We start from the raw sequence: 20,330 nt of genomic DNA, 5'->3' as shown, positions 1-20,330 counted from the left end.
ACTAAAAGTTCAGGAGTGACAGAGTCTACTGGCCTGGCTCAGGGACCGGAGTTTCTGGGCTGGCAGAACTGCCGTTGCTGCTGGTGCGGGAAGCCGACCTCCGACCTCCGGACTTCTTCTTGAAAACCCTGGAGGACAAATGGGCGTCAGAGAACAATCACACATGGGACTCGAGTTGGATTTCCAAGCCAGAATCCTTGCTTTGCACACAAATACTGTAGATACTTACTTGACAGGGTTTTCTCTGTAGGATATGTTGGTCACACTGCTGGAGTCGGATTCCTCATCTGAATGGTAGTAGCCACCAGACACCAGGCGAGAACTCCTACGAGCCATGACTGAAGAGATATGATGAAGAAATCATAGGATTAAGTAAGCTTCTTTTACTAGCGATGCTCAATATATCGGCACCAACATCGGTATCGGCTGAAATTAGTCAGTTTTAATGTATCGGTTTCAGTTTGACGATTAAGGATTCCTGGAAAGTTATTCGAGAGGATATGTCTCGAATATTTTCTCGATTTTCAATTTCCTCCTGCTGCGTTAATGTCCAACCTTGCAGCAGCTAATTAAGCAATTTTAATTAATGAGCAGTTAATTAAAATTAGCAGTTTAATTAACTGCTAATTAAAGAAATCTTGTTGCCGTTTATTTGCTAGACAGGAAAAGGTTCGTCATGATGTATTTGTTTGGTCATGTGACAGTAACAGTGATGTAGCAAAGGATTGTGGGAAGCAAAGGTGAAGCTGGTAGGCTGCCTGTTTCTTTTCAAGATGTCAGAAGGGTAATAATACATATAACACAAGTCTGTACACAAAATTCTCATTTGAAACAGGCGCTTTCTGGAAGACACTTACTTAAAAATAGTGTGACTTGTATCACTAAACTTTACACAGTAACTGCATTTAACCATAGTTTCAAATTTACTGATATTTCGTGGAACAATGGAGAAATTAGTAAAAGTGACCTTTACAATCACAGTGATTGATTTTTTTTTTAAAATTTACCATCAATAACTGAAATTTATTACAGCAAATCCATGCTCACAGGAAAGACAAGTAGATTCTACACATCCCAGCTGGGAATAATTTATAATAATAATTTATTCACATAGCTATAATAATAGCAGTGGATACAACCGTAGGAGCAACAACTTGCTGTGGTGGCACAGCAGCAGTGAAACATAACAAAGGAGCAACATTAACCCTGTTAGCGGTGGTGGTAGTCATGCCAACAGTTAAGTCTCTAGAAGACGCTTTTGCAGTTAATCTTGGGCACGTGTAATCCAACTAATACTGCACACTCCCTGGGATTACACAGCAGGAGTACATAAACACAACTCTACAGGACATGCAAACAATTGTTCCTGCGATCTTATGCAAACAAAAACACACACGTACCTCCTGCAGACCTCAACAGAGCCGGTGAACTTAAAGGAAAATATCTTACTGTTCAATCAAAGAAGACTGATTAGAAGGAGGGAGCAACCTGGTCTCAGCTGCTTTGTTAGCTTGTGGTCACACTTGCAGAATAAGCTCAAACATCATTACCTGCCAGTAACACAAAGCATCCCAACGATGATGCAACAGCAACTTTAAGCTGTGCGGTCCGATTGGTTAAAGATGTGTCCTTACAGTGAAGATAAGCAGCATAAACTGCTCAGCTTTACTCCTGACTGCGTCAACGCTCTGGTGAGCTCTACGTTAAAACTACACACCTGGTATGTTGAAGTTACTGTCTTTGGAACTGAGAGGAATGATCTATAGTCAGTGTACAGCTTCGTTATTACAGATATAAACTACAGATCAGGCCTGAAATCTGGGGATAGTGATGGACTCTGACCTGAACCTTCAGAGTCACATAAAGACAGTTACAAAGTCGGCCTTCTGTCACCTGAAAAAACATTTCCAGGATTAAAGGTCTAATGTTGCAGCAAGATCTAGAAAAACTCATCCATGCGTTTATCTCTAGTCACATTGATTACTGCAATAGTTTCTTCATAGGTCTGCCTAAAAAGTCAATCAGACAGCTGCTGCAGGTACAGAACATTGCTGCTCGTGTTCTCAATAAAACCTGGAAAATAGAGCACATCTTCTCAGTCCCTACTCTGGCTCCCTGTAGCTCAGAGGATAGACTCTAAAATACTGTTGTTAGTTTATAAATCACTGAATGGCTTGGAACAAAAATATGTTATAGAGATGTTGTCCTTGTGTAAACCTCCCTCTGGTTCTAGTCTACTCTGCTTACCCAGAGTCAGAACCAAACACGCAGAAGCAGCAGTCTGTCTTCATGCACCACAAATCTGAAACAAACTTCCATAAAACTGCAAAAAAGCCGAAATACTGAGTTCCTTCAAAGCGAGGCTAAAACCCCACATGTTCAAAGTTATTTTTGGTCAACATTAACTGGAACATTGAAAATGTCTCGTCTTCATTCCAATATTTGACTATAATGACCTTAGATGATGGCATTTGAGAAAATGTGATGTTTTATGTTCATAATTGTTATGCTTTTAATCAGGTAAAGCATTTTGAACTGCACGTGTTGCTGAAATGTGCTGTACAAATAAATACTTCCACTCCACAAAAATGTGCTACTTTGAGTTTGTGCATCACATAAAATTCAAAATACATTCAAGTTTGTGGCTATAAGATGAGGAAAAGCAAAAGGAGCATGAACCTTAATGCAAGCTCGATTAGCAGAAACACATTAGCATGCTAACAAGAGTTAAAGTTGTAACTAAAGGCTCCCAGAACGGTGGGTGTCATCATGGCCATATATTAATAGACATATAAACTGGCCAAACTCATTTGAGCAGAGTTACTCATAACTTAGTAATTCAAACAGGCGAAGACTTGGAAAGAACCCGGTTCTAATCATCAGTCCATCTTCTCAACAGGGTGTTACCCAGCAGAGAGACAGCCAACGCTCAACTCACTAGAACGTAACCGAGATGTCAAACTTTCAGCAGAGAAGAAACTTGTATCGTCTTAAATTCTTACCCTGGTCAAAGTTAGCAGGAATCCTGAAGTCATTAACGTGGGTACGAATGTGCAGCCGAGCGTAACTACAACACTGACTAAAAAAAGAGCGGCAGATGATGACAGAAGGGGAAGCTGTGGCAGTCCCGACCCAACAGACAGGAAGTCTGTATGACAGCACGCATGCACACAGAAAACACTGTCGTCCAAACATTTCATATTGACTAATTAGAATTAGTAGGAAAATGAGACACAAACGTTTTTTTTCCAATGAGATCTTGTCTTTGACTTAGAGGCTCAATAATACCTTCTGTCTGTTTATCAGCCGCCGCCAGGTTAAAAAATGGAGAAAGGTAAACCAGGAAGAGGTGATGTTTATGCAAGCAGACAGTAATAACATCATCATGGTAACTGTGCCTTCCAGTGCAGTGGAAACAGGCCTTTCTCTGTTTACACTAAATAACAACAAGAGAGTGTGTGTTTCTCATCTGAGCCGTGTTGCACACACACAGGCGTGACTCCACACTGTGGAATACATCTTCACACTGAAAAATAAAGGTCAGGACTGCTTCAGTAACACTAAACAACACTGAGGTAAAGTTTAGGAGTTAGAGTTAGATATTAATAGCCTTTTTCCCCTCTCGTGATAACTACCAGGCTTCTCGTGCAATGTATTCATTTGCATGGATGCCTCCATTGTTTATATCTTATCAGATTTTCAACAGAGGCAACAGGAGAAGCTCATTCTGATACGACGGACAGTAAACTAAAGGTGGGTAAAAAAAAAAATACTGATTCATCAAGGCGTTGTAAAATAATTTTTCTCCAACTGAACATCTTTTCAGGATGAGAGTGGGTCAGAATGGCAATATTGATCAAATACGCTTTAAAATTAGGATTCAAAAGTGAATTATCTCAGTTTCCACAAGAAAAGGAGAATTATTTACATTTTCATTGCTTGCTGAGCACCAGAGGTACTAAAAGCTTGTACTTAAGTAAGAGTAGAACTACATCAACTCATATTTTTACTCAAGTAAAAATAAAAAGTGGCCATCCAAGAAATTACTCTAGGATAAAAATGTATTTGGTGAAAAGGCTACTCAACTGATCAAAAAACAAACAAACAGTCATTCATTTGATTTTTAAAAAAAAAATTACTTCACATGGACCAAAATACAAAGTTATGTGGGATTGTTGGTATTTCAAATATCAAACTGAAAATAATTCATATAAATAAATATTAAAACAACAAAAATCAGGCAAACAAAACATAATTCCCCAAATCAATTCCTTTCAACATAACACTTATGAAAGTTTACAAAAAACTGCAGCTGTGCATTTGGTGACTGGTGAATTTTTGGTTCATTCAGTGAAGTTACTGAGTGGCCAAAAATGTTACTCAAGAGTAGTGATGCGTCATAACAAAATGACTCAAGTAAAAGTAAAAAGTACAGCGTTGGTAAAATACTCATAAGTAGATCTTTTCCCAAAAAGTTAACCAAGTAAATGTGACTAGTAACTACATAACTCTGCTGAGCACGAGCGTTCTCATGCTACCGTTTTAGTTTCAGATGTTTTACTGCTCAAAAACATGAAAGTAATGTTATACATGGCTGTTCATATGGGAATGAAAAATTTAAAAATAAGTAATTATTAATATTTTTATTCATTAATTATTTGTATAATACTGATTCCTAAATCAATATTTGAAGCAAATTGAATCAAATGGTAACAAAGAATTGAACTGAATTGTTCACTCAGCCCTAGCCAAAACTAACGGCTGTGGTGCAGAAACTGCAGAACATGAGATACAAAATGATGCCATTTCTAGTTGAAGCATATTTTTGAAACCATAACACTGATCCTATCTGACAATAGAGTTAAACTATTACAAAATATTTGGACTCCACAGCGACAAAAAGGAGAAGAAAACCCGTTTTAGCATTTCCTTTTCTTAATGCATCTGAAAATGAACGGAGGGAGCAGCTTGCACTGTAATTCGTGAACATGCCAACTCCCTCCCCGGTCAGCGTGACCTGATACCTCAGGCACAAAGCTTAATCTCTTCTTTAAAAGCTGCATCTTCCAAAGCCAAACTAAACACAACAAGTCACCGTTCGTTCTCAAAATCGCTGGAAAGTCGTCTTTGTAATGAAACGGCGAGACGGGGTTCCACGCCTCGTACAGAGCCGTGGAACCGTCTGTGCAGACGTGTGAAAAATGTGAACAGGCCACAGTGTCAGGAAGATGAAAAGATTCCCCTGGAGAAAAAAAAGAAATCAGAGATCATGTGCAAAAACAGACAAAAGGGGACTTTATCCAGAACTGGTAGCACAGTCTTTTCACCAGTGACGTGCGGTCAGGGGAGGCAGGTGAGGCAGAGTAAATCGGAAGCCAAAAAAAGTGCCTGATTAAAAGTTAAAAGACAGCAGAACAAAAGTAAAAGGTCTTGTGAAGATGCTAGTTCAAGTGATGTGATTGGGCTGAAAGGCCACTCAGCAACATTTGGAGGAGAAAAAAACGGGATGCTTGTACCCAAACAACACCATCCCAAGACTGGGGAAGAGCTGGTGCACTTCATAAAATAGATGGCATCACAAGCGAAGAACATTGAGCGACAATATTGAAGCCATCAGTCAGACATCAGTCAGGAAGTTAAAATGAATGAATTGTCCAAATGGATAATGACCCAAAGAATGCAGCCAAAGTGGTTCCGAAATGTTTTAAGGACAACAAAGTCATTGTTTTGGGGTTGTCTTGATCTAAATTGAATTTGTGGGCTGATCTGCCAAGGCATGCGAGAGCAAAACGACCTACAAACCTGACTGAGTTCCACCAGCTCTGTCTGGAGGAATGGACCAGAACTCCATCAAACTATTGTCATAAGCTGGTAGTAGAAAACCCAAATCATTTGACCAAAGGCATACAGTTCAAAGGCAATGCTACTGAATACTTGGGAAATGTATATAAACTTCTGGTTTTAAAGACATTAATCAATAACTCTCTGACATATTCATTCCCTCATTATTGTGATATTTAGCAAATAGGAATAATTTTGGCAATTACAAGAGAGGTTGGTCTGATTTAACTTCAGACAGTGAGAGGAAAAAAAGCAGATATATATTTTTATGTGGTGTATTTAAACTTCTGGTTTCCCTCCTCAAACAAGATTAACAGCAAACCAAGCGTCTAATGAGATAATGAAATTGGTTTTCTCTCTCAAAACATTACGCTCCTTATTTTGGTCTCAACATTTGTCGGCTAAAAAAAATAAGTAACACAAAGTAACAACCACAACAACAAAAAAAGCAATACATCTATAAACCACTGGCCCAAATGAGGAATTAGGTGAGAAGGAACAGAACAATTTGCACATAAAAAGTAACATTTGAGGCGTTTCTGCTGGGTCTCAGAGCCCAGCTATTGACACTGGCAAAACACGAAGACGGAAAAATGGCATGAGAGAGAGAGGTGAAAAAAAAAAAAGAGTGAGAACCAGACTGTTAAAAGGCTGGACAAAAACACGAAAAAAAAAGAAGCAGGTCACAAAACAGGAATAAAAGATGGGTGGGTAAAATGACAAAATAAGTTTAAAAAGATGAAAGAGGGATGTAGAGGAGAACTTTTTAGTGGAAAAGAAACAAAACCACAGAAGGAGAGTGAATGGAGGGTAACGCTGCCAGCCAGAAAAACGGCCAGAGAACATTTAGGTTTAATTTGAATGGAAAAAGAAGGGGCGGGAAAGAGGGGAAAACATCTTGGAAGAATGTGACTAACGTTGGAAGGGGCAAACTTAGAAAGGAATGCAGTGAATTGGCTTTACTCAAGGTCAAACGGGCTGGTAAATAGCTGAGGATGTGGCTAACACTGCTGGGACAATCCAGTGAAATGTGACTCAGACACAAAGAAGTTAAGTCGTCTCCTTGGTTACCCTGAAAGCAGCGTGGAAGGTAAAGAAGCGCTTGGATCTGGTTGCTACCTAATAAATTCTGTTTACATCAGTGCCGTCCAGATGTTTCCTTTGCATTCTCTCACTTTCTATAGTTGCTTTCTGGATTTGTCTGAGGCACTGGGTAGTTTTCTTTGTTCTGGTTTACAATAAGCAGTAGATGGGCTAATCAGCGAATCCAGCACTGAACCTTTAACTCTCATAAATCACCTGAAAAACACATGAAAGCTCTTTGATCTTAACCATGTCACTGTAGCTCTGGTGTTTGTTTAGGGTAGTTCCCCTCGTGGAAGGATAACCTCAGTGTAGGTCACTGTGGGAGATCCAAAGAGTAACTTCACCAAAACGTAATAAAGGACCAACTTGAATAAAGATATAATACTGTAACAGCAGCTTTTCAGATTTTTGTAAATGGAAAAATTGCACTATAACCACCATTACTATTAATTTGGTCTTTTTGTGTTGTTAGGTTGTAAACCTAATACCAGAATCAGAATCAGCTTTATGAGGCGAATATTGTTTGCCTAAACAAGAATTTTGACTTCAGTTTCGATATATGATTTCGGAGTGCATTGATTGCAGTTTTCAAGCCGATTACTGATTTAAAAAAATTTAAAAAATAAAATTTCCACAAATATCAACATCATGTATAAATCTATTCACGAACTTTATTGCAAAAAATGTGCGTCTTCCTTTATTTTTTAACCTCAAAAGGTTAAATAAAACGATGACTCTTTAAAACCGGGAACACATTTCCTATAGCAAATATTTATCAAAAACTTTCTTTACAAAACAAAAAAGAAAAGTGAAATTTTAGAAGTTTTACTTAGCTGAGCACCATTTTATTTTTGGTGTACTCGAATTATAGCACTTTTTTGTTCTAATACTTAAAATTTCCAAAATAAATGTCATGTGAAAAAGTACAAGGCACTCATCATCATACTTAGTCATTTAATAATAGTTTAATTCAAAGAGGAGTCCATGTATTGTTTAAACCATGACAATATCGTGGATATACATTGTTTAATCTTGAAATTCATCTGGATGTGTTTTCAAATGTGGCTATATTTAACATTTGATATTAAAGGTTAAAAGTCTTGTGAATCTGCGTCATTATTTTGTCAACGTTTTTCATCTCTTTGTGTTTATTTCGGATTCTAGATTGGAAACCAAACTACTTGAGACCTTGGAGCTGTGCCTGGTAACAAGGGATGCATTCAAACCATTTGTGCTCCAGTAATGCACAGCTGTTCTTTTGCTGTAGCCAGATTGGAGCTAAATCGGTGCAGTGACGTTCTGCACCAAGTTTTATATATGTATATATCTGTTTAATTTGCAGGATGATGGAGTGTTTAGTTGTCATATAAATGTGACAACTAAACATATTTTCAGGAAAACCCCTACAGTGGTGTTGCGTTTCTAAGGAAACACAACACAAAAACACGTGGCTTTCAGCCCAGGATGACACACTATAGAGGGCACCACAAGAGGGAGTGATGTTATTGAACTGTACACCAAAAGTTTTTTTTTAATTGTTTGTTTGCCTATTCAAGTCAATTGTGTGTGAGCAACATAGTAAATCATTACTGTGCTAAATCACAGACTGCTTAAGTGTGTTTTATTGAGTCTGAAATGTATTTTTTACCAATTCAAATTTTAAATTTTACATATTTGCAACCTGTGGCTCTTTGAACCCTCTACAATAGCTCTGAGTAAATCTCGCTTAAAATGATAAAGAATCAACTAGTGTTTTTAATATGAATTTGATAATAAATCAATTTTATTTTTAAATCAATAAAAAACCTGCTTTAAAAGGTTTAAGTAGGTTTTTTTTTCTTGTAATAGATTACTTATCCACATAAAAATACTGGTGACATTGTTTTAGATCTATTTTTTTCCATTACGTTGGAAACAATGTTCTTTTTTTCATTTCAATTTTCCATAAATTTAAACATCCAACAGAAGGAAATTTTTTCCCTATTTTAAAACCTAAAAACAGAAATAAAATGGGGTTCTTTAAAAATGACGACCAATTTTCTTTAGTAGATATTTGTCAAAAAAAAAAAGTTGTCTTTATGTATGAAATAGTAATAGGTAAGGTAACATTAGAGCACTAAACAAGCATTATTTTGTTGGACATATGGTTTTCAGGATTTTAAATACCTGCACGTTTATAAAATAAAGGAGCACAGTATCCACAAGTCTGGATGGTCCTTGAACGCAGCAGGGAGCCCAACCGACAAAAGTAGCATCACGAAGAAGAGCAATGTGGTGGACACATGAAGTGTGTGAAACCTAAACGCAAACCGTTTCACTGCACGAGGAGCGGGTTTTTCTGGGCGTTCATAACTTACCTCGTCATGAAGAGCCGTCTGCCGCAGATAAACAGAACAAGTCGCTAACAGCCAACACAACTGTCAGTTTCCAGTTGCTCAGGAGATGATAATCCTCTCCTTGGAAGGTAAGACTCAACCATTAAGCTTCGTTTAAAGCGTCATAATCCCGCTCAAGTTTCTGCTACGAAATAGCCGAAGCTAAAGTTAAACTGCGTTGTATTTCATTAATTTAGGCTTTAATTTTGGACACCGTGACAGCAGAGTACAGCTGCGGTGCAAGCACTGACGGTTGTTGGGATGGCTTCGCTTCGCCGCTTGTTGACAGTAGTCAAGCTAAGAGGCTAAAACAGACTTCCGGGCGAGATTTTCAAAATAAAGGCGTTTGTGAGGATAATAATAATAATACTAATAGTAGTAGTTCAGACACGTGAAATGTGACGTACCAGTTAAATTTTTGAAATTTGACAGTGGCACTTTTATTATTAATATTGTTTGCTTATGTTTCAATTGCAGTCCTTCCGCCAGTATTTTTTTTAATTGTAGAGAAATCTAAGAGAGACATTTGCAGTTGACTTGAGAACTAATGTGAAATTTAGAATTGAGTTAAATTATGAAACGGTCTAAGAAAGACTCGACAGAATTGCTGCTTTAGAAAAGAAATTGGATGCATTATATAGCTGATGCATTATGTACAGTTTATCTTTGTATTCTTTTCTTATAAATACATAAATACAGTTACAGTTTAACTGTTACAGTTTAATACATACAGTTTATTTTCTGTATTGCAACTGCTGTAATGCAGTAAGAAATTTTATTTTATTTTTTCTAAAAATGTTTTAAATTAATATCCATCAAGTGTAACATTTATTTATGTGATCATACTAAGACCTTAAAGCAAACATATATTTCTCACCGGAAATATAGCCCCTCTTCTATATGTTTTATTTATTTATTTACCTGCAGCTGTACACGACCACACCGGTGATGTTGTTCACTTTCAAACTGCTTCCGGTGACGCTTTTGCATTTCCCAGCAGTAAGCAGCTACCAATGCTACCAAACGACGTCATGCTGTTGGGGGTCTGTAGCTGGCATTCCCGTACACCAGCTGTAATTTAAACCATCTGTCACAAGGGGGAGCCATTTAGCTATAGACGCTTGTGACGATACTGTCTGTTTTTGTTCTGTTTGTACTTGAAGTACGTAGGAGTACCGACGGCTGAGCTGCGTACTGCGGGAAGTTTCATTTCCGCAGCACACAAACATCAGCCAGATATTAGCTGGGACAACTGGAGGATGGTTATAGTTTTATCCCTAAAAAAGCAAACAACCCCATATCAGAACGCCCAGCAGTTTGCACATTGCTGTGTTGTTGGACATACACCTACTTCAACAAACCCACGGTCATCTGAGCAAAGCAGATGACAGTGCATTGTGAGGATAATGTTCTTTGATTTCTTCAGCATGCAGGAAAAACAAAACAAAACACACTTTCTGAAACACCAACACTCCAAGCAGCAGGTACTGTGACCACCTGAGGCCAAACCTTTTAGAAAGCAAAGTGAGGTGTTGCCATAAACAATCAAAAACGACAACCTTTTCAGGAACTCCCGAATGGTTTCTGTAAAAGCAGCTTAAAATAAACCCGATCTGACCTTGTCACTGGGCAGCACAAGGTCAGATCGGTGATTTTAGAGGAAAACTGGACGTACAAGACTTAGAAATTTGGCCCACATCTTTAAAGAGGCAGTATTATATAAAATTGACTTTGAGCTTTAAATTATATTGTAATGTTAATCCCTCATCAGAACGTACCTGATTCTTTCATGCATGTTTAAGAAATCCTTTAATCTCCCATGGCAACCATTCAGCTGTGCAAAACGCCTGGTTGGTCCTAGCCCCACCTTTGAGGGTGATGCTACACCTCAGAGCTGCACTTCCCAAGCTGCTGAGCTTCTGCCTCACTCAGCTCCTTCAGACTAGCCAGCAGCAATTAGCAAACACCTGGTGATACTGCACGTCTGCTGAGCTCATTATATGAGCTATTTCTTAATGCAACGCTGGTAAAAACATTGTTAAAGGGTTAATAAAGGAGCCGTGTTGTGAGGATTTCCTGAAGGCAGAGTTTCTTAAAGAGCAGGAACTTCGTAAAGAGACAGAGGCCCAATTTCAATTAGAAAGTCAAATTTCTTTTAGTTATATTTGATATATATAGCTTTCTTACAACAACTACTACTGACAAGTATAGTTACTCTAATAAAATGGCACAATGTGCCTGGAAAACACATAATACTGCTCCTGTCTTTAATTACTAATCATTTCAGAGCTTCACCAGCAAAATGATTGTGAATACACCGTGCATCAGTGTGGACGGCACTGTCTCAGAAGGTTTTATCATTAGTTTGCAGTTTCCTCCAGCCAGGGTGAAGGAGCGGCAGAGACAGAGAAACACAATTACACTCAATCATCGTTTCCTCGACAATAAAGTGTCTGTAATATAGTCTCCAAGCTCTTCGCTAGTGCCAACTCCACTGATTTCCAGACAGAACATTTTAATGCTCTCTTTCATGTCCTGGTATTTCCCTTCTCAGTTCCCTTCAACTCTCACAATGCTCACACACGCACCCCCACACACACACATCCACGCGCACACAGACTCCCACCCTGCTTATCTGGCAAGCTTTTGCCCCAGACACAATCACAGTATGCAAACAAACAGCTGATGTCATGGGACACATGCACACATACACTAGCTAATGTCATTGGGGTGGAATGTGATCAAAATAGAGTGAGTGAAATGTGTGTGTGGGTGTATATTTGCGGCAACAAGACAGTTTAAGTAGGGGTTGTGTACAATCAAGGAACATGAGCGCAGAGACAGGGAGGATAGACGAGAGAGAGTGATTTGTTTTAAGAAAACAGACAGGGGAGGGAGGACACACCTATAGACAGTGACACACACTCACGCCGACACGCACACACTCAAACGGCCTGAGTCATCGCTGACAATCTATTATCAAGGTCCCATCGGAAGAAAGTACTACAACTTAGTGCAACAAGTCTACCAGAGTGAATTATTCCTACACCTACAGAACCATTGTTTTACCTCAGAGCCATTTTTTCCACATTTTGTCACATGATAACCACAAACTTCTGTTTATCTTAATGGGTCTTCAATTCAAGCCAAGTTTATTTGTGTAGCACATTTCAGCAACAAGGCAGTTCAAAGTGCTTCATGTCACAGAAACATAAATACAGTAATCTATTATTAAACGAGCAACAAACGTTACATTTTGTCAAATGCCGTCATCAAAATCAGCCACCAAATACACATCAAATGTGTTGATGAATGTTCCACTTGCTACCAATCAAAGGAAACTCTAAACATGTGGATTTTTACCCTCGTTTCAAAGGAAGTCAGTGTTTTGGCATCTTTGCAGTTTTCTGGACGTTTTTTGGGGATTAGCGGAGCATAGAAACTCCACTATGTTCTCCATGTTTGGTTCTAGTTCTGGGGATGCTATATCTGGAAGACCTGGGATATCTGGAAGGTTGATACGTTTGCCTTCAGAAGTCAATTAATGTGTTTTAGAGAATATTTGTGACCAAAGTTCACAAGACCAAGAAATGCATCAAACAGGTCAGGGACAAAGTTGGGGAGAAGAACAAAGCAGGCTTACTTTGCATTGCCAATAATAAAATGACCATCTCACAGAAATTTTGCGTTTGACATCTAAACTATCAGTTGTTCAAGAAGAGCATCCAACAAAGAAACTGCTGAGAGGTCAATGGCAATGTAATTAAAGCATAAGGTGGTAAAACAAAGTATTGGCTTAATGGGATGGAATACAAATCTGAATCACAATTTCAGATTTTCACTTCACAATTCAATAATGTACTTATTTGCGCTGGTCCCATTGTGTAAAATACCAATAAAACACAGATTTTAGTGGTTGTGATGTGACAACATGCCCCAAAAATTCAGAGTAGGAATACTTTTGCAAGGCGATGTACCTATACGCAAAGGGAGATGATTTAAAACACAAATGATGGATTTTCATTATTTTTACACTACGATGTGGATTATAGCATCACAAAATCGCTCAGTTTCTTGGTGTTGAGTAAAACTTAAAGAAAACTCTTGCCACAGAAATTGTGTTCTTAGAAGGAAATCACATTTTTCTTTGCATCATAAATATTCAAAAATTCCCAGGATACAAGCCTTTTTCTCCCACTTTTGTCTGAGGACTTCTAAGGTTGAGCAGATGAATAATACATGAAAATGTTGATCGCCATCAGCCGTTTTATATGAAAGGCATGCCATTACAATTACAAGAAAACACAAGGGTGATGCAAATGGGAAAACAAGCCAAAGTTGTAAAGATGCCTGGAGGAGACGGACATTCATGTTCTATAAGGCATTTAACAGAGAATTATCAGACGTGCATTACTCCCATGGGCTCTTTCTGACTGAACTGAAACTGGCTTTGCTCCATTTATTTCAGGTCACATTCACTAAATATTTTATTGCACAAGTCTTTTGAGAAGCTTATATTTAGAAAGTCTGGGAACCGAGCCAGACATTTACGACCGCTACCTGATGACATGTTTTTGAGGAAAAGAACTCCTAATCTCAGTGGTCACTAAGCCTCAAACAAAAAGCCTTAATTTTCCTCCTTGAAGGTTTTGTAAAAACTCAAAAGTGACTGAAACCTGCGCTTTGCTTGGAATAATTTTAAATCCTCAAAAAAAAAAAAAAGTTTTACGCATTAATACTGTTCCCTATTTACGTCGCAGACTTGCAGAAAAAGTACCTGTCAGTCAACACTGTTGGGTTGAGCCAACTTTTATCACTGAGCTGACCAGAAAATGGAGGCCCTGCCCACACTCTAAAGAACGGTGATGCCTTTCAAGAGAAGCTGGTGGGACATATCCAGCCAAAAATCTGTTTTCCTGTTAGGAAAATGGCTGAAGTATGACCGTTGGAATTTCAGGAAAGCCCATAAACAGGATGGATTTTCCTTTGTCCCCGACAAGCTTTTACAGTTTATAAGGGACACCCCAACACACACGCGCACGTACACACACAGATGTCCTTAGTGTTCAAAGGTGTTGACTTAGGAGCAGGCACTGTTATACTGGTGAACACCCTCTTAACTCTTGTTGACTTTAAACTTTAGTGGACAGTGATGCTGTTGTTCCAGCAGATTCCAGGTTATGACAGGCCTGTTGTTAGGTACTTGAACATCCTTACAAAGCTGGTTTAGAGTCTTTAGGCATAGAGTTAGGCAGTATTATGTAAGATTAACTTTTTTGAGCTTTACATCATGTTATAATATTATTCCTTCATCAAAAACAAAGCTGGAGTGTTACCTTGATTCTTTCTTACATGTTTGAGAAATCCTTTAATCTCCCATGGAAACTATTCAGCCGTGCTAAAAGCCAGTGTGGACCTAGCTCCGCCTTCGAGGTGCAGCTCCTCCTAAGAGCTGTCGCTTTCAAACTTCCAAGCCTCACAGAGCAGCCCTATTCTAAATAAAGATTAGTTTTGATTAAATAAGACACAGAATGAAAAGGTTTGTTCATGCGACGTCATTAAAAAACATGCTGTGCCATCGTCCTCCTACCACTTCTTGTCGTCCTTATCGTTTTTTCCACCAGTAGCGACATCCAGTTGTTGAGCACATAACTCGTGATGCGAAAAAAAATGCTTCCATTGCAGTTTTTGCGAACTACATACATTTTGACACAGATGGAAAACCACCTCATCATTCAAAAACGTAGCAAAAAACTTTTTAAAAATTTTTTTCCATTAAGCAAATTTATTTTCAGAATTACAATTTTCGCAATTATCTGGTCAATAGAAACACAGCTAGGGACATCTTGTGCTACACCAGCCAGTCCTTGCAAACTACCAAAACATAATGGAGTGGTTAGGTATCAAAAAACCAGCAGAATTTAAATGTATGATTGGTTGACTATTTTACTCAAACCTTCAGTCATATGAAGAGACTGTGCTACCATTTTAACTTTCAAATTTCACTTTCACTTCAGACTTCAGAAATGATTATTCAATGGCTGGGGTTCGCCGAAATGACTGTGGAGATTATGCGAAAAGCAAAGAAACAGGGATGAAATGCAATATAGGTCACGCACAGGCCTCAACCTCATGACATCATGCAGCACAGCGCGTACTTTAATCTGCTGAGCCACACACACGCTGATCTGTGTGAGCGCGCTAAGCTACCCCGGACCCATCGTGACAACCTTCCATCGGCGGCTTAATCCGCTCACAGGACAGTGACTTCACCGCGGTGATGTCATGAAGGTGAGTCAGACATGTCTGAGGGGCTGAGGAAACTCTGAGACAGCTGCACATTCATGTTGAAGGTTCCCATTAATTGATGGCATGTATTTCAGGGTCAGTATTTTGAAAACTGTAACCTGTAAGACAGAGGTGTCCAAACTTTTTGTCTCGTGGGCCAAGAACATAAAAACTAAATAAATCACTCCAATTTTTTGTTTTGCTTTGTAGGAAAGGGACATTACTCACTGCAGATCCAAAAGTTAAAAGGGATTTTGCATGTTTGCTGTATTAAAAGAAAGGAATCCGATTTCAAATTCTTTGGAGCTCGATTCGACACTTTCTTTCAAAACGCTTGACTATGTTTAACCCAGTTTTACAGGTAAAAGCTGAATTGGAGGCAGCAATATCGGTTTTTCAGTAAAAGTCTCTGAATAAACGTCGTTCTACTTATTATAAAAGCTTGGTTATAAAAAAAAAGGCTACTTTGTGTGGCACTTTACATTTCTTATTGTGAGAAAATTATGTTGGTATTAATATTACCCCGATTTCAGACAAAAAGTCTTCATCTACTCCAACCAAGTGAGAAACGGCTCAAATTTGAATCATTCTTGAATTGCAGCTACACAAATTCTGTCCAAGGGACACAAGTGGACACTTTGGAAACCAATTATTTCCCAGACTGGGTATTACACACCCTTCTAATTCGCATTGTGTGTGCCTGAACTTATGTTTTTTTTTTTTAAACGGGAACAGTCCAGACAGTGTCTCTCTTTCTGTGTATTAGTGTGACATAAGGGCCAAGCTGCTTTAAGGTCCCGTCACTTATTAACCAGAAACTGCAGTCTCGGAAGCGGGAGATTTTTCATCGGTGACATCACAGGTACGGACTGACGAAGAGGTTTGGGAAACAAGAGAGAACTCACCTTAAAAGGAGAGCGGTGATGCTGTTTTTCTGTTCCTGTTTAGCAACATTAGAACACATCATCTCTGCTTCCTCCGATTGTCTCAGAGGTTGAGTGGACCGGAAGATGCCTCAATCTTATCCAGAGGCAGCGGCTGTGAAAAATATTATCCACACATGCTTGTGATTCTGTTTATTCGTTTATTTTCTTTTAGCTAAGGGAGCAAGTTGGACTTATTTCCCAAACCCTGGCAACCCTGTGTTTATCTGGAAGTTACACCGACAAGAACAAACAAAGTTCAAACGTCTTTTACCGGAAAACATTTTAGATTAAAATTGAAAGCGGCTAAAACGCACCGATTTGCAATTACCTTCAAAAACAAGACTGAGAATGATAGTAAAAATGATTGATATGAAAAGAGACACTGGTTTCTGACATGTGGATGTCGCACCATTTATTATGTGTTTTCTAGCCACATAGTACCATTTTATAGCACAATCAAGTAACTATGTAACTTAGTTACAATCAAATACAGCATTTTTTATATAAAAATTATGTTGGTATTTTTAATGTAATGCCTTGAAATTGGGCCTCTGTCTCTTTAAATACTCCTGCTCTTTCTGAATGTCTGCCTTAAAGAAGTCGTCACAACATGGCTCCTCTATTAACCCTTTAACAACATTTTTGCCAGCGTCGCACTGAGAAGTATCTCCTATAATGAAATCAGTAGATGAGCAGTTCCACCAGGTGTTTGCTAATTGCTGCTGGCTAGTCTGAAGGAGCTGAGTTAGGGGAAGGGTGATCTGTAATGTGGAAGCTCAGAAACTGCAGCTCCTAGGAGGACGTGCCTTTTGAAGGCGGGGCTAGTTCCACCCAGGCGTTTTGCATAGCTGGATGGTTGCCATGGGAGATTAAACGATTTTTCAAACATGCATGAAAGAATCAAAGCAACATCCCAGGTATGTTTTTGATGAAGGAATAACATTATAATATATAATATGATGTAAAGCTAAAAAAAAAGTTGATTTTACATACTGTATGTTAGGCAGCTTATGTGTGTTCTTTTATTTTCATTAACAAAGAGCGGGCATAAACAATGTCAAGCTGTTTATATTACCAATCAGGTCTTTTGTTTACAATCACATCACCAAATAGCTGTTCTCCGATGCCACTTTTATGACTATAGTCAAAATCATGAAAGATAGGAACATACTAGACTAGTCTTTATTGCATAATTCCTGGAAGTTGCTTTATAATCCCACAGTCGTTTAAAGATGGCCACAAGGCAGCTGCAGGATTCAGAGACCAGATTTTTTTTTTTTTTTTTGTACACCAGACCTCATTTCAGCCAAAACTCAATTTAACAGCTTCAATTAATAGCTAGAACATCTCCTAACCAATCAACCTTCAGCAAATTGTTGCTTTGGACTGTAAGCAGTTTTCTGTGCACAAAAGGAAGGTCTAGTTGTTGTCAATGCACTGATATGCACAGGTTATTGCTCGCTTACTGAAAGTGCGTGTGTGTTTCTGCACATCTAAGCACAGTTTTAATGTTTATCAACCATCTCCAAAACACAGCAACCCCACCTGAGTGCTGCAGACACCACAAGTGTTCACCTCTCACCTCCCCACCGCACCGGAGGGAGTCTCCGTGTGAGCTTATGTCTGGAACTCTGCCTGTCTGAAAAGCAATTACGCTACAGAACCAACATTAGGTAAGCTTGTGCTTATTAATATTAGAGAATATTATGTAATATTAAATTAATTCCATTGTACTGTCTACCATTAATGCATTTATGTTTACAGTAACCTATTGCTTTTTTTCATCCATCCATCCATTTTCTTACACCCTTGTCCCTAGTGGGGTCGGGAGGTGCTGGTGCCTATCTCCAGCTAACGTTCCGGGTGAGAGGCGGGGTCACCTGGACAGGTCGCCAGTCTGTCGCAGGGCAACACAGAGACAGACAGGACAAACAACCATGCACACACACACACCTAGGGAAAATTTAGAGAGACCAATTAACCTGACAGTCATGTTTTTGGACTGTGAGATGAAGCCAGAGTACCCGGAGAGAACGCAGCATGCACAGGGAGAACATGCAAACTCCATGCAGAAAGACCCCAAGCTGGGAATCGAACCCAGGACCTTCTTGCTGCAAGGTAACAGTGCTGCCACTGTGCAGCCGCTTTTTTCCCCCCCATTTTCCATTTTTTTCATGGAATGTGAAATCAAAATTGCATTAAAATTGCATATGCAACAAATTCCACTGTGATTGATATTGTAGTTCAGTCCTTAGAATAGAGTGTGATTTCTTGTTTAATGGAAGCACAGAAATTGTGTTTTGTCGGCATTAGCTGAATATTGACACAGCTTTGCGCACATTTGTAATGGAAACGTAGACACAGAAAATTTATTCCCAACCTCACCTTTGTAAAATAAATGGAAATCATTGCTTACATACAGTATGTGTTTCCTAACGTCTTAACTTCCCAATTAGACAAAAAAAATGTAGCATGTGTAATTCAACATAAACTATACTAGACAAGGTAATCCTTTCAACACTTACAGCAGAGAAATCAAACCAACAATCAGAAAAGTTGTCCAAGAATCAGAAGTACCTTCTCGAAGACTGAGTTAGGGCTTTTCCTGGAAGCTGAAATCTTTGGGAACTATTTCAAAAAATTGGAAAATTCACACCCAGAATATTATATTTGAAAGGATTTGATCTCACTTTGATATGTGGCTGATCACTCTGAAAGAATGCCATTCTCCTTACCATACAACGAAAGACGTTTCATGGCAGGCTAGACCCCCAAAAGGCAAAATCCACCCAGAGAGACTCATGGAAGAGTATCAATGGAGGCATTGATACATTAAAGACTGGACGGAGGGAAAGTGTGAGTGTTTGAGCTCGTGATGTTGAGTGTGTGTCTGAGTGTGTGATGGAAAGAGATTTATGAGGACAAATCCGCCAGATGAAGAGTATGAAGCGAGCGCCAGAGACTCATATTTGTTCGGGTCGTGACCTGAAGGACTGAATGAGTTTCCCCCCCCCCCCCCCCCCCCCTCCTTTTGAGCCTATTTTTCTTCTTCATTTGACAGAACTTTTAGTTTCATTCAGTTTTTAATATTTGACCTCTAAAAATTATAATAATGAGGCTAAAAATAAAAGCATGTTGTGTTTTGATTCATCCTCACTCACCTTTACAGTCACAGAAATGTTTCCATTCATGCCTCACGTCACCAGGCACTTTGGTTCCAGCACCGCCACACAGGTGAGTAATCTGTCTGGCATTGCAGCACCAATAATAGAATTGACAATTAGACAGTTTGATTGAAGAATTACCTATCTCTTCACTTACAGCTGTTGATGTAACATTCATTAAAAGAGGGACGTTTCAGTTTAGCAGCTTTGACATGGTAATTTGGAATTATAGAAATGTTTGTATTTCACACAGAAAATCTCACATTGATCAAAATACAACAATAAAAACACAAAGCTTAGAGCAATTTGGAACAATTTAATCTTTGAAAAGCCATGGTTCATGATAGCTATTATTAATGTTATAATTTGTTTGTCTTTTTTTTCCACAAGAGCTTTTTCTCTGAACATATTTATAAGTTTATTTCATATTTCTATATTTCCTTTGGTCATATTTTGTTCTTCGTTTTGTGATTCTGTTTTGTAGGTTTTCACTTATTTTAGATTTTCTGTTTTCCTTGCTTTGCCAATGCTCTGCATCGCGAACTTGTTGATTTGAATCCATCTCAATGACGTCAATTTACGATGAAAAAACAAATGCGACATGGATGGAGAAAAAAACCCAGGCATTTATCACGTAGGCACATTTCTTT

At 38.7% G+C, this 20,330-nt stretch overlaps 1 protein-coding gene and 1 long non-coding RNA gene across 3 annotated transcripts in view; one reads left to right on the top strand and one right to left on the bottom strand.

Moving 5' to 3' along the window:
• LOC116720601 (SUN domain-containing protein 2-like) overlaps positions 1–9,594 on the bottom strand; it is an 18,529-nt gene extending 8,935 nt beyond the window's left edge. Inside the window, exons 1-3 of one of the 2 annotated variants that reach the window (XM_032563961.1) lie at positions 9,285–9,594; positions 230–338; positions 34–128 (exon numbers count right to left, since the gene is read on the bottom strand). In XM_032563961.1, coding sequence (XP_032419852.1) covers positions 34–128; positions 230–336 — 202 coding nt within the window. In that variant the 5' untranslated portion in view covers positions 337–338; positions 9,285–9,594. Of the gene's footprint in view, positions 1–33; positions 129–229; positions 339–3,002; positions 3,211–9,284 lie in introns of those variants that run through there. The other variant, XM_032563960.1, reaches the window with a different exon arrangement.
• Positions 9,280–20,330, top strand: LOC116720606 (uncharacterized). Its single transcript, XR_004339427.1, has 3 exons — positions 9,280–9,391; positions 18,053–18,189; positions 19,686–20,330. It is a non-coding gene; the product is annotated as an uncharacterized LOC116720606 (long non-coding RNA).

Source organism: Xiphophorus hellerii, chromosome 5, assembly GCF_003331165.1.
Source record: "Xiphophorus hellerii strain 12219 chromosome 5, Xiphophorus_hellerii-4.1, whole genome shotgun sequence".
Taxonomy (NCBI): domain Eukaryota; kingdom Metazoa; phylum Chordata; class Actinopteri; order Cyprinodontiformes; family Poeciliidae; genus Xiphophorus; species Xiphophorus hellerii.
Note: the sequence above shows the minus strand (reverse complement) of the source record. Positions and strands in the feature narration are given on the sequence as shown.